At 31.8% G+C, this 15,612-nt stretch overlaps 1 protein-coding gene across 5 annotated transcripts in view; it reads right to left on the reverse strand.

Moving 5' to 3' along the window:
* Positions 1 to 15,612, reverse strand: part of Gphn (gephyrin) — a 623,546-nt gene that overhangs the window by 366,144 nt on the left and 241,790 nt on the right. For all 5 annotated transcript variants that reach the window (XM_027929749.3, XM_071607954.1, XM_071607955.1 and 2 more), the window contains exon 3: positions 3,388 to 3,445. In XM_027929749.3, coding sequence (XP_027785550.1) covers positions 3,388 to 3,445 — 58 coding nt within the window. The remainder of the gene's footprint in view (positions 1 to 3,387; positions 3,446 to 15,612) is intronic.

Below are 15,612 nucleotides of genomic sequence, written 5' to 3' on the forward strand. Positions count from 1 at the left end.
GGCTCTGCTAAATCTGTGAGAGAACGAAGTAGTTCCACCATTGATGTTTGGATAGAGTAGGGTGAACATTGTTAAAAAGTTTTTCTATTCTGTTAGGTGCCTACTCTCTTGGTCTTTTGGCTAGATAAAGAGGCTTTTCTTGGAGCATTTTTTTTTCTATGCCTATTGGTGGTTCCACCTTGAAGTCTTCTTCAGCACCCTGTCCAGAACATATGGGAAATAGTAAGAAAACCCAGGGAACTAACTGCTACGGCATTTCTTAAGTCTTCAGGTTCCTCAACAAACTGCAATTTTCTTTTCACCTCTTAAGAGTTTCTCTATTTATTTGGTAATGCCCAGGAAATTTTAGATTCCTGATACAAGAAAATGAATCTAGAGGAATAAGGCCATTCTATCTCGGCTGGAACTGGAAGTCTTTACTTTTGAAATTTGATCAACTTATTATAATATTATCCAGAACAATTAATACATGAGCCATGTATGAACTAAATAATGGTTTCTGCAGTAAGAAATACTGTGGAAGATTACCACATCTGACAAAAATTGAGTTATGTTTCATCAATCAATCACACTATCCTATGGAAAGATACAAATGTATATTGATTTATATATGGTATTATCATACACAGCAAATCAAACTTAAAATTCAATTGTATTATTTATATAACTTAAGATTATTCAGATATTTTCCAACTACACTCATTATTTCATCCATGTTTCCATTTCCTTGAGACAAAAAAAGATTATATCTGATTTTAACTGAAAATACTAATAATGCCATGAAATGTAGACAAAATACTTGTAACAGTTTTTTTCCAATATTTAAAAAAATAAGATGGCTTCAATATTTTGTATGTTTCAGGGTTCAAACTTTCTGACATTATTGTGTGTGTGTGTGTGTGTGTGTGTGTGTATGTAATTGAAGAAAAGTAGAATTGATAATATTTGATTTGTTAGATATTTAGGAGAAGATGAAAAAGTTGGATCATGTTTCTGGCTTGGGAAGTCTGAGCATATATAATGCTGATAGACAGGATATATAATAGAAGAGAACCAAGAGGATAAGTTTCAGTTCTAGTGAATTTGAGGTTCCTTTCAGATAATCAAATATTCACTAAATCATTGGATAAATCTGGCAGAAACTCAGAGAGAGATACAATTCAGTGATTGATATTGGAATCTGTAATCACATAACAGTTAGCTGAGGTCATGCTAGTGAACACAGAGAATCACATGTAACTGCTATATAAAGGAATAACTGTTGACTGAGGTTGTAGCCCTTATGTCGACACATCCTAAAACCAGAGAACTAATATATTCATTTAATTAGTTTAGTTTAATTAATTTTTAGAAATGCTGCTTACCTTTTAATAATGACTCTTCACTAAAAGAGCATTCTTTCATTATGTTTTCTAAAAACAATTCTAGAGTTGTCTCTCAGAAAATTCCTTTAAAAAACGATTTGTGATGATGCTTGACATGCTTTTTCCATCAATTACTGGTGTTATATCTAATCTTGGTAGCACAGGCTGGCCTCAAACTTTTGATCTTTGTGCACTCTACCACTGAGATACATTCTGAGCTCTTTTTATATTTATGTTGAGACGGCTGCACTAAGTTACCCAGGCTGGTCTTGAATTTGTGATTTTCTTGCCTCAGTATCTAAGTAGCTGTGATTACAGGGGAGCATCACCACCCATGATCTAAATCATATTTTTTGCATCCATTTTTTTCCTCAACCTTCACTGCCACAGTTTTAGTACAGATATTAATCATTTTATGTCTACATTCCTAAAACCTGGTTTCCTTCTTCCTACTAAGAATATCTTCGTTGCTGAAAGCATTTCTTAATCGTCATGAAAAATATTTAAAGAAATTACCAAGCTGATAATGTTACTTTTTCTCCTAAACTCCTAAATGAGTACACAATAGCACCTTAGGTTTTCAGGATAAAATCTAAACTTCTTAACATGACACAAGCCACTTCTAGCCCTATATTTCTCCAGAACTTACTTTATATCATTCAATCTGGAGCTACATTATGTCATATTTATGTTCTCACAAATATCTCTGCCTGCCTGTTTGCCTGTCTCTCCCTCTCATACTGGGGATTGAATACAGGGCCTCATGTATGCTAGACAGGTGTTCTACTGCTATATTTCTGTCCCCAGAGTTTACCTCTTGGAAAGACTTTTTTGCTGATCACCTTTTGAAACAGCCAGGTTACCTTTCTATGTGTTACCATAAAATTCTTTGTTTACCTTTATCATTTAATACCTATTTCAATTGTATTATAAGACAGAGCCCCGTCAAGAAAAATGCACTTCAACTTTATTTCCTATAAATGTTTCTTAAGACCCCTTCCCTTTGTCTCTCTCTCTTTCTGTACATATAGATTAAATATTCTGAAGTTAAATATTTTTTGAGTAATTATAAAGTATACATCAAGAAGTAACATATTAATGTTTCTCTCATCCTTTAAGGACAATTACATTTTCTGAAATAATTATTAAATGTCAAATGAATAATCCAAAGTTCATCTTTATACATTTGCATTTCTAAATCTGTAAAATGAGGAATGTAAATTAGAATCAAGTTTCCTCAGAGTTGATTCCTCCAACTGTATGAATTTACAGAGGTTGGAATGAGACTCTTGAAACTTACTTTTAATGCTAGAACTTGATATTGAAAATTTTAATTGAATTAGGCATGATTATTGAAATCTTTATTATGCAATGAAACAACTCAACAACTTAAGCAGTATTGTTTAGCTCTGACTATTGTTATGCAATTGTTAAATTTCATATATGAAACAGGAAGTACAATTCTCAATATGTGGTAAATTGCCTTTGGACAAGGGCAACATGCTGTGCTAGATGATTAATATTCCACAGACAGAAGAATATAGTAATGACCTAATTTTCAAGGAATAAGGTCAATTCTTAATTTATTATAACATAAATTTTAATTGAAATTGGCATTTGTGTTTTAAAAGGAACCAGGAGATATTTACTAAAAGATTGCTATTATTTTATAATTAGTAAAGGCTATAGGAAAAAAAAATTGCAAAAAGATTTTTCAAAGATAATCTATCATGTACACTACTGGTTATAATGCTTCTTATGTAGATTTTCAAAGAACTGCATAAGAAAGGATTACTTTTTGATTCTCCTAATATTTTTCTCAGAAATGCATTGCAAATGGTAGATGAAATCTGATGATAATTTATTTATTATATATACATTTTTAATTCAAATAGAATAACCAGGAACTTAATGGTGTCCTAACATACCCAAAGATTCAATGATATATAGGAAAAGCAAGATTTTCCCCAACTTCCCAATAAGATACTAAGCCTTTGTAGAGGTGAAAAGTGCCATACTATACCTTGATTTCTTCTATCTCGTCTGGTACTATCTTGTATGCTGATATAGTCCCACCCAACCTGAAATTAGGAGAAGAAAATATTCTCAAAACCAGCAACAGTGCATTAAAAATATGGAAGAGTTATAGCATAAGCATCAGAGTGCTACCAATAACTGTCCAAGGCCTAGCTCCTCAATAACCAGAGAGAAAAACGTTTTGTGAGAAAGTTTTCCATTTATTAGTTTAAAAGAGGTAGGTAAAAAAAATGACTTTTGAAAGAACAAACATTAAGTTCAATTTTTATCCATAACTAAATTTCTCTTATTGATGGTTTTAATAATGCTGAAGCTTCCAGTTTTATTGCTGGTTTCGATCACAACTAACATGTCTCAGAAATCAACAGACATGTTGTTTGTCTTTTTGTTTGATTAATTAAACTGTACTTCTTAAAGTAGTTTTAGGCTTATAAAAACTGAGCAGAAAGTAGAGATATAGTCTCTCATACCCCAACTTGCTCCAGTTTCTTATTTTTAACATCTTGAATTACTATGGTATTTTGTCATAATTGATGAACCAATGTTGATTCTGCTTTTTAAAAACAATTTAAACAGGGATATGTGTTTACCTTGCACTGTCAAAGGGAACAAGAAAAGAATTTAGGGGTCACAAATAATTTAATACCTAAAATATTTTCTTTGCCTTGAAAGGAAGATGCCATTAATGTCATGCTTATGTTTGAAATAATTTTTAGAAAATGACAAAGATTTCTATAACACCATAAGCCAGGCATGTCATATATGTTATTTAATTTATTCTTGTAATTATCTCTATTGTAAAAATGAGGAAATTGAGACATGGAGACATTTAGCAATTTTTTAAAAAATAACTGAAGTAACTAGTAAGTGAAGTAGTTAATAGAGATGTATACATAAATGGAAAATACATTATCAGAATTTGAATACAAAGTATAAAAATACTAATTTGAAAATATTGATTATATGTAAAAATAACATTCTGGATATATTGAATTAAATATGGTATATTATTAAAGCCAAGAATAGATCTACTTCTTCTTTTTTTTTTTTGTACCAGGGATTGAACTCCAGGGCACTCGACCACTGAGTGACATTCTCAGCCCTATTTTGTATTTTATTTAGAGACAGGGTCTCAAACTGAGTTGCTTAGCACCTCACCATTGCTGAGGCTGGCTTTGAACTTGAGACCCTCCAGTCTCAGCCTCTGGAGTCACTGGGTTTACAGGAGAGGCATGTGCTGCTATGCCCCAACCCCTCTGCTTCTTTTCAGTTTTTAAATGTGGCTACTAGAAAAAATTTAAATAACATTCAGGGCATTTGGAGCTCCCAACATATCTCCTTCAGTTGCTCCAGGCTCTTAAAATACAAGATAAGTAATGTGTATGGGTCAATATATTCCCACTTTGATTACAATGGACATGAACTTTCTTCAACTTCTGTGCTTACAAAGGAAACTTCTGATTACTCATCCTGAGTTTATAATTATCTCAATATCCAAAAAAAGAGCATCATACATAAGAAAAGCCTAAGATATTTCCTCTCACAAATGTAAATTAGAAAACAACAGGAGCTGGGGCTGTGGCTCAGTGGTAGAGAGCTTGCATAGTACATGTGAGGCACTGGGTTGGATTCTTAGCACAGCATATAAATAAATGAACAAAATAAAGGCTAATCAACGTATTAAAAGTCCAATAAATAAATAATACTCTGGTTTCCACTAAAAATTAATTCAACAAAATGATTTTCATTGAAACATTCTAATATTTGTTATTTATTCTTGCTAATGAAACTACTGTTAAGATCTTGACTAAGAATTATTTCTTAGATTAAAAGTGCCATGATTAAATGGTAGAAACAAATGAATTTCAAATTAATTTACTTCATATAAGGCATACTATGGATGTAGTATACAAGACCATGGTACGATAACTAATAAAAGAGAAGTATTAGAGGTTACTAAAATGGAAAGTTACAAAAATTTTGTAAGAGGTTCAAAATTAGCATTTAAAAATACTTTCATTTTCAATTATTAAAATTACTCAACTAGAAGCTAAGATTGTATACATCAATGAAAACATTAGGACAAAAACTACTGAAATCTCTTAGGTCTGTAATTCATAAATTTTGAATTTATTTCAAAATAAAAAATTTTAAAAATACATATCATTATAAAATACACTGGCTTTAATTAACGTGTTCTATAATAACTGTTACATAAATGGAAAAAAGATTACAGAAATAGTTCCAAGTTGTTAGTAAAATAATGATTCAAAGATGCCATGGTGACTTAATGGAACAAAAAGCAAAACAAAGTTGCTATAATAAACTTCAATTCTATTCCACAAACAATTTGCTATTCTCTTGGTTAATACTAATTAATAGTATTCAAAACTGGCTTTCCTAATCCCAGGAAGATGTTGGGAAGGTAAACTTCCAGATTAGTATTCCTACATCAAATTTAAACCAATGACAATAGTTTTGACTGTTAAAAAGGTGGGACAAGTAATGTGTATGGGTCAACATATTCCCACTTTGATTACAATGGACATGACATATATACATATGCATATAAATAGTATAATAATGAAGTAATAGCATAACTTTATGATCAAGAAGCTAAAAATAGAGTAAATGTGGAGGGCTTCCATATTATATTAAACACAGAAATGAGAAAGGTGACAAAAGCTTATGTAAATACCAGGAAAAAAAATCCCATGAACAAAACAGTCTAGTAAATAAAGTCACAAATAACTCAGTCATGAGCAGTTTACATTTTAAAAAACACACTGTTCAAGAATACACTTATTTCAGCCATCCTTTTTTCTGTTCCCTGAAATACTATTACCAAAGTAATAATAAATTTTCCAATTATGACTTTTGACTTTTGAACTGATTTCTGAAAATGACATTTGTATTTTCATGGTATCATTTAGTAGAGATATTCAACATGTTATCTGTATTAAATAGTTACGAACTTAGGTCTAGGCCATAAAATGATTCCAAATTACATTACACTACACCATTCTTTTCATTACACTATACTATCCATTCACTGATGAACAAAGAATACACTCTGGAGGTAGAATTATATTATACTCTAGTCATTATATAAAAGGCATTACACATTGGAATTGTAGTGGTAATAATATTAGAAATATTACTACAAATATTATATATACACACACATATAATTGGGATTCTTTGCATAATGAAATATCTTGTGGAATGGATCCAATTCTAAACACAAAATTCATTTATGTTTCATGCACATTATATACATACCCCAAAGATTATTTTATAAAATATTTTTAGTTTACTTGCATTTTGACCATGAACCAATGTCACTTGAGATTAGGTAGGAATTTTTCCACTTGTGGAATCATGTTGGTATTCAAAAAATTTCAGATTTTGGAGCCTTTCAGGTTTCATATTACAGATGCTCAACTTAATCTGTATTTAGCATTTAATATATGCCATGTATTGTGTTAGGCTTTACATGTATGATGATTATGAAACAAATGAAACCAGTAATTTTTCAAAGGACTCATATCTAGGAGTGGTAGAACTGGGCTTAAGAAATGAAATTTAAAAATTTATGAAAGGATCATTAAATTTATATGGAAATTCAAGGGACACAGAAAACCATCTTGAAAAGATATTGGAGGATTTCCACTTCCTGATTTCAAGTTACTACAAAGCTGTAATAATCACTAAATTTGCTACTTGTGTACAAATAGACATATAAAACAATCTAATAACTCTCCCCCCTGACCTCCACACTTGGCAACCTCAAATGTATCTTTTATGTCTATGAATTTGCCTATGCTAGAACATTTTGCCTACAGATTATATATGTCTTATTTCACTAAGCATAGGTTTTCAAGGTTGAGTCGTGTTGTAGCATGCAGCAGAACTTCATTCCTTTCTAATGGCTGAACAATGTTCCATTTCATGTCTGTACCACATGTTTACCCAGCTGTGTTGATAAAATCTTTAATTGTTCTATTTCTTTTGGCTATTGTGAAGAATGCTGCAGTGAACACTGGCATACAAGTATCTGCTGTTTGAGGCCCTCTTTTCAATTATTTTGGATACATGACTAAGGAGGTAGAATTGCTTGGTCATTCTGTGTTTAGCTTTTTGAGGAACTATTTTTCACACTTCCACCAGCAACATATGAGGGTCCAATCTCTCCACATCCTTGCTGCTGTTGGTTATTTTCATTATATTTTTATGATCAAATTGATATGTCTGAAGTGGTACCTCATTGTGGTTTGGATCTGCATTACCCTAATGACTAAAGATTCTGAAGATGTTTTCATGTGCTTAGAGGCCATTTGTATATCTTTGGAGAAAATTTAATTTAGGTCCTCCACCCATCTTTAAATTATTTTTCTCATATGAGTTGTAGTTCTTTTAGATTCTGGATTTTAAAATCTTATCAGATATGATTTCCAAATACTGTCTTCCATTATAAAAGTTTCCATTTCACATTCTTGATGATGTTATTTTAAGCACAAAAGTGAAGTTCAATATATCTGGCTTTTCTTTTGTTATTTGCATCCTATGTAAGAGCTTATTGTCGAATATAGGGTAATAAAAATTTATCCTTGTTTTTTTTTTTTTTTTTTTTTTTTTTGGTGATCTTTATGGTTTTAGTCTTACATTTAGGTCACTGATCCACCTTGAATTAACTTTTGTACATAGTGTGAAGTATAGTTTAACTTACAACAAATCAGTTGTCTTACATTCATGGGTTCATTTCTGAATCTTCACTTTTATTCCACTCTTCTATAAATCTTCTTTTTTGATTGACACATAAAAATTGTATATATTTATGGGGCACCATGTGATATTTCAGTACAGGTATACACTGTGTAATGGAGGTCATTCTTTGTGCCAGTACCATAAATTTTGATTACTGTAAGTTTTGTAGTAAGTTTTCCGATATTGTTCTTTTTCAAGATCTGACTGTTTTGACTATTTGGGATCCCTTGAAATTTCATACTAATTTTAGGTTCAGACTTTTCCATTTCTGTAAAAAAAAAATGGTTCCTGGAATTTTGATAGGATTAAATTGAATATGTAGATCACTTTGGATAGTACTGACATTTTCATAATATAATGTTTTTTACTCCATGAAGAAAGGATGCCTTTCCACTTGTTTGTACTTGTTTAGGTCCTCCTAAATTTCTTTCAGCAATTCCTAGGGTTTTTATTCTTCAGATGCTATTTTAAAAGTAGTTGTTTTGTTTCCTTTTTGGATTGTTTATTGCTGGTGTTTAGAAACACAAATGATTTCTAGGTGTTGATCTTGTGCACTGCAACTTTGCTGAACTCGTGTATTGACTCTAGTAAACATTCATTTTGGATTTTTTATATATAACACCATGTTATGTGTGAATAGAGAGTTTTGATTTTTTCTTTCCAATTTAGAATTCTTTATTTTTCTTGAGTAACTGGCTAGAACTTCCATTAAAATGTTAATGTTTATGAATTCCAAATAATGAAAAAATGGATGTAGTTATAATTTTTAAATGTGACATAAACTATAATGGGAAGGATAGAGAGTGAATCTTAAGAAGTAGTATTATCTTGCAAAATGGGAAAGTGAAGTAGCAGAATAATACCCCTCCCCTCCCCCAAGAAACCTAACTCCTAATCCCAAGAATCTATAAATATATAAAATTACATGGCAAAGTGACATTAATGTTACACATGTAATTGAGGTGACATTATATTCTGAGTTATCCCCATAAACCTACTATACTTAAAAGGTTTCTTAAAAGTGGAACAGGGAACTCTGAAAGATGGCAACATGAGGACTAGGCCTATCTGATATTACCAGATTTGAAGACAGAGGAAGGGGCTACAAGCCCAAGGAAGGAGGTAGTCATTAGAAGCTGTAAAGGGCAAGGAAACAGATTCTCTTCTACAGCTCCAGAACAGAATGAAGCCCTGATCACATCTTGATTTTAGCTTAGTGAAATTTTATACAGGATTTCCAAACTATAGATTTATTTGAAACAAAATTTTTTAAGCAATTAAATTCTTGATAGTTTGTTATGGCAGACATAGAAAATAAAACAGAAGTTAGCAAATGATGTCTAAAATTGATGTAGCAAAAGACACACTTTGAAATATCAATGTAATACCAGAAGAGATAGCTAAAACACAATGGTGGCTTTGGGGAATCGGCAGGGGAAAAATGACTATTTTCGTGTGGTCATGAGCTATTACAGTATCATTTGATTTTTTTCAACATGGGACTATAAGTATTACTTCAATGAAAGATAAAAACTAAGTTTAAGGAAGGAAAATTGCAGTAAACCACCCGCGAATTACTTGAGGATCTTCACTTAGTATGGAAGCTAGGCTCAGATCCCCAGAGATAGATTGCCCAGGGCACATGATCTTTATCTCCACTCTACTAGGAAGACCCCTCAGTAGCTCTGGAGATGGGCAAGACCCACTGGGAACTGAACAGCCCAGCCCACCTTCTACCTTTTTTGGTAAAGAACATTCCATGGGAAACCTTTGATGTTGCCCAATATAAATAAAGGAAGCACAGGCTCCATTTTGCTTTTTAGTGTGGAAACTCCAACCCTGTGATGGGCTAGCCCATCCTGCCTCCGTTTTTTTTTTTTTTTTTAAACATTTCCTGTGTTATGTGGATTTTTTGGTCACTCTATTTTTCTTGGCCTTTATTCCACAACCAGCCCATTCAACCAAAAGGAACCCCATTTCCACTGCCCATGCAGGACATGGGTGGCAGAAAATATTGAGGAGACTGTTTAAATGAAAGAAAAATCTGATCATCTGCTTTTCTGAATTTTGCCAAGAGTGAGTGTGGAGCGTTTAGCTAGGTTAAACCACAGTAGATCTTTTTCCTGCTTTTTATTTTTATATTATATATATATATATATATGGTTATAGATGGACACAATACCTTTATTTTATTTTTTTATGTGGTGCTGAGGATTGAACCCAGTGCCTCACACATGCCAGCCAAGCACTCTACCACTGAGCCACAACCCCAGACCTTATTTTTATCTTAATCAGCACTTATATTTTAAAGTTTTCTGTTCTTATCTCAAACATTTGCTCCTTCCTTCTCCATTACTATTCTTGGCTATCTGTGGGTACAAAGTAATGACTAGTTGTTTTAAGAAATTTATAATCTTGATGGAAAAGCAATACACAAACACACATATTTATATGCCCAAAATATAAAGATTATATGCATTTACTGCATAAAGATTATGTTTATATACTATGTGATATATACACATTATATATTACAATATATATGTTTACTGATATATGAGAAATAAGATGAAAAACATTTCATTTTATTTTTTATTTTTTGTCTTGGACTACATTTATTTGCAAATATTTTTCTTTACTAGTAGGGGAAAACACTTTAAATAAAAGACACATCAGGGGCTGGGGATATAGCTCAGTTGGTAGAGTTCCTGCCTAGAATACACAAGGCCCTGGGTTCAATCCCCAGCACCACTACTAAATGTATAAATGAATAAATACATCCTATAAAAAAAAAAGATACATGATATGAATGGGATTGTGGCTCAGTGGTAGACAGCTTGCCTAGCATGTGTGAGGCACTGATTCTAGCACCACATGTAAATAACTTAATAAACAAAATAAAGGTCCATCAACAATTTTTAAAAAATATTAACAAAAATATATGATAGAGGAATAATAATGTATATTCTCAGAACACTGACAAATTTCTAAAAGTTCTTATCGCGTAGGCAAGAATCATACACCTCATTTACACTCCCATCTTTATGAAACTCACTGAGTGCTTTCCACTAACATTAAGCTTTCTTTTGAATAATTCTTCTCTAACCACTTGCATACAATATGAAGAAATCTAGTACAATTTTGGTTTCGCTAGGATGTCTCTTTACTTATTATCCAGAAAAGGGGTGAGGAGATGTGAAGGGTGGAAAATGTGGTAATATAAGAGATAAGACAAAAGAAGAAATATTTCTGAGGTGCCTATGAACAAATAAAAACATAGGAGAAGAAATCAGAAATAAACATGTAGAGGACAGAGGGCAATGAGAAAAAAGGAAAGTACTGAAGCTTTGTAGAAAATAAGTACATGTAAATAAGGAGGAAAAAATTATAGGAGCACTTAGGAACACATAATGAAATTCTGACTAAGACAAAAATAATTTTCATAACTATAGTATGCATAAAAATTTAATTAGTGAAAGATTAAGGCAGAAAGGTGAGAAGGTGGTGTTATAAACAGCAGGTTTAGAACACTATATAAGGCTTAACACTATATAAGGCTAGTGGAAACTAACAAATGGAAAGAAAATTATATATCCCATAATTTATTTCATTTTTATATAAAATAAATAATTATGAGTAGTCTTCATAAAGTTAAAGGCAGACACTTAACTTAAAGGTGAATAAAATTTAGTTCACAAATAGAAAAACAAAAACAAACCAAATCTAATGTCAGTAGAACGAAATAACCAGATTAGATCAGAATAAAGTAAAATGGAGATTGAAAAATAATACAAAAGATTAACAAAACATGGAACTAGTTTTTAAAATAAAAAAGAGCTGTACCTTTAGGCAGACTAAGAAACAGAGACATAATACTCAAACACATAAAATCAGAAATGAAAAGGGAAACATTACAACTGAAACTAGAGAAACACAAAGGATTATTAGAGATTATTATGAACAACTATTATCAATGAATTTGATATTCTACCAAGACTAAATTTTGAAGAACAGAAAATTCAAACAGACCAATAACAAGATTGAATCAGTAATAAAAATACTTCCTATTGAAGGAAAGCAGCAATGGGTGCACTGCTGAATTTTACCATTTAAAGAAATAATAACAATTCCTTAAGTCATTCCAAAAATCTGAAGAGAAGAAATTCTTCTACATGCATTGTATGAGGCCAGCATCATGGTGATACCCAAATCAGATAAGGACACAATTTAAAACAACAACAAAAAAGAAAACTATAGGTCAATACTTTGATGGACACAAATACAAAAACCCTCAAAGAAATTCTAGTAAACTGAATCCAACAGCACATTAAATAGATTCTTCACCATGATCAGGTGGGATTCATCTAGGAACATAGGGATTATTCAATACATGCAAATCAATAAATGTTATATGAACAAAATGAAGTTCAAAAACTGTACGGTCATCTCAATATATGCAGAAAAAGCATTCAACAAAATTATATATCCTCTGGGTACAGTGGCACATGCCTGTAATCCCAGCAGCTTGGGAGGCTCAGATAGGAGGATCACAAGTTCAAAGCCAGCTCAGCAATGGCAAGAGACCCTGTCTCTAATTAAAAAACAAAAAATTGGGCTGGGGGATGTGGCTCACTGGTTGAGTGTCCCTGAGTTCAATTTCTGGGGAGGGAGGGAGGAAGGAAGGATGGATGGATGGAAGGAAGGAAGGAAGGCAGGCAGGCAGGCAGGCAGACTAAGAATTGCTCTACTTCTGAGCCACATACCCAACCCCAATAAAAACTATTTATAATAAGACAACAACATTTTACTGAATGAAGGAAAGCTGAGAGTTTTCTAAGATATGGAATAAGACAAGGAAGCTCAGGTTAACCACTTATACTAAATATAGGTTGGAAGTCACAATCAGAGCAATCAGGCAAGAAAAAGAAATAAAAGACACCCAAATTAGAACACAAGTCACTGTTTGCAAATGACACGATTTTATACACAGAAAAAAACCCTGAAGACTACACTAAAAACTATTAAAACTAAGGAATGAATTCAGCAAAGTTTCAGCTTCAAGATCAACATATAAAAACTGTGGCCTTGCAATATGCCAATAGCCAATTTTCTGAATTAGAAAAAAAGAAAGCAATTCCATTTACAATAGCAGAATAAACAAACAAAAATACAAATAAAATATCTAGGATTAATTTAGCCAAAGAAGAGAACAATATTCACAATGAAAATTATAAGACATTGAAGAAATAAACTGAAGAGAACACTAAAAACTAAAAAAAATCTGTGTTTATGAATTAGAAGAATTAATACTGTTAAAATGTCCATACTACCTCTAAAGATCTACAGATTCAATATAATCCCAACCAAAATAGCTATGGCATTCTTCATAGAATTAGACAAAAGGATACTGAAATTTATACAGAACCATAAAAAACACAGAATAGTCAAAGCAATCTTGTGCAAAAAGTACAAAGCAGGAGGCAAACACGATCAAAATATAATACAAAGCTTTAGTAGTAAGGACAGTATGACATTGATATAATAACTAACTGATACACTAATTCAACAGAATGAAGAGCCCAGATGTAAATCCACATATCCACAGCAAACTGATTTACAATAAAAGTTATGAGAACACCCACTGAAGAAAGGAAAGCCTTTTCAGTAAGTGGTGCTTGAAAACTTGGACATCCAAATGCAGAAGAATGAAAATTACAAAACTCAACTCAAAATGGTTTAATGATTTAAAGTTAAGACTGAAAACTAGAAACTGTAGAAGAAAATATAGGGGAATTGCTTAAGGATATAAGAATAGGCAAAGATTTATTTATTTATTTATTTTTAGCAAGACCTCAAAGCACAGAAAACAAAAACAAAAATAGGCAAGTGGCTTCACATCAATTTAAAAACTGTTTGCACTGCAAAGCAAAAAATAAATAAATAGGGCCGGGGTTGTGGTTCAGTGGTAGAGTGCTCGTCTAGCATGCACGAGGCACTGGGTTCGATCCTCAGCACCACATAAATGTAAAATAAAGATATTGTGTCCACGTAAATCTAAAAAAATAAATATTAACCAAAAAAAATAAATAAATAAATAACAAGAGTGAAAAAATAATCTATGGAATAGGAAAAAATATTTGCAAACTATAAATTTATCAAGGGTTTGATATACAGAATATATAAGAAACTCAAAAGCCTCAATTGAAAAAAAATAAACATTACCTGATTAAACAATGGGCAACAGCCCTAAATAGACATCTCTCAAAAGAAGATATACAAATGGTCTACAGGTATATAAAAAATGATAAATGACTTTTATTTTCTGGATTATGAAAATCAAACCACAAAGAGATATCACCTCACCCCAGTAAGAATGTTTATTATTCAAAAAGAGGGAAGATAATCTGTGTTGGGTGGATGTTGAAAAATGCGGAACACTTTGTACATTATTGGTGGGAATGTAAATTAGTATAAACATTGGGGAAAACAAGATGGAGCTTCCTCACAAAATTAAAAAGAAAATTACCATATGATTCAGCATTCCCATTGCTGGGTAAATATCCAAAGAAAATAAAGTCAGTCAAGAGCTACCTGCACTGCCTCCAATGTTCACTGCAACACTATTCACAATAGCCAAGAAACGGAAATAGCCAGTGCCCTTCAACTAATGAATGGATAAAGAAAATGTGGTACATATAAAAAATGGAATATTACTCAGTCATAAAGAGAATAAAATCCAGCCATCTCTGACAACACAGATGTAACTAGAGAAGATTATTGAAATAAGCAAAGTACAGAAAGACAAGTACTGCACAAACTCACTCATAGGTAGAATCTAAAAAAGTTGATCTCAACAGAAGTTGAGAATAGAATGGTGGCTACTAGAGGTCAGGGACTGTGGGGGATTGGGGAAGTATTGGGTGCAGGTTGATAAATGAGAAAGAAGTTACAGTTAGGATTAAGAAGTTTTGGTGTTTTGCTACTGCACAGTAAGGTAAATACAGATAACAGTTGTGTACTGAACATTTCAAAAAGCTAAAAGAAATGACTTTGAAAGTTTTCAGCACAAAGAACATGATAAATATTTGAATACATAGATATATTTAACCTTATTTAAAATTACAAATTTTACACATTTACTAGAACATTATATGGTATGGTATGGTATCCTACTAATATGCATAATTTTTCTGCCTTTATATATTAGCTAAAAAGAAATTGAAAACATGGCTGGATATATAAAATTTTACTTAACAGGCAGAACTGAATGAAATAGTAGCATTCTCAAAAGCAAAAAGGTAGGAAATGTTAAATATTAAACAGTTTTTTAAAAAATTATTAAGTGGACCAGAACAGATTTGGAAAAACATTACGTCAAATTCTGGTAAACAATGAAAAAATAATGATTACAGTTTTCTTTCATGTAGAAAAATTAACTTGTTAC

Source organism: Marmota flaviventris, chromosome 2, assembly GCF_047511675.1.
Source record: "Marmota flaviventris isolate mMarFla1 chromosome 2, mMarFla1.hap1, whole genome shotgun sequence".
Lineage (NCBI taxonomy): Eukaryota > Metazoa > Chordata > Mammalia > Rodentia > Sciuridae > Marmota > Marmota flaviventris.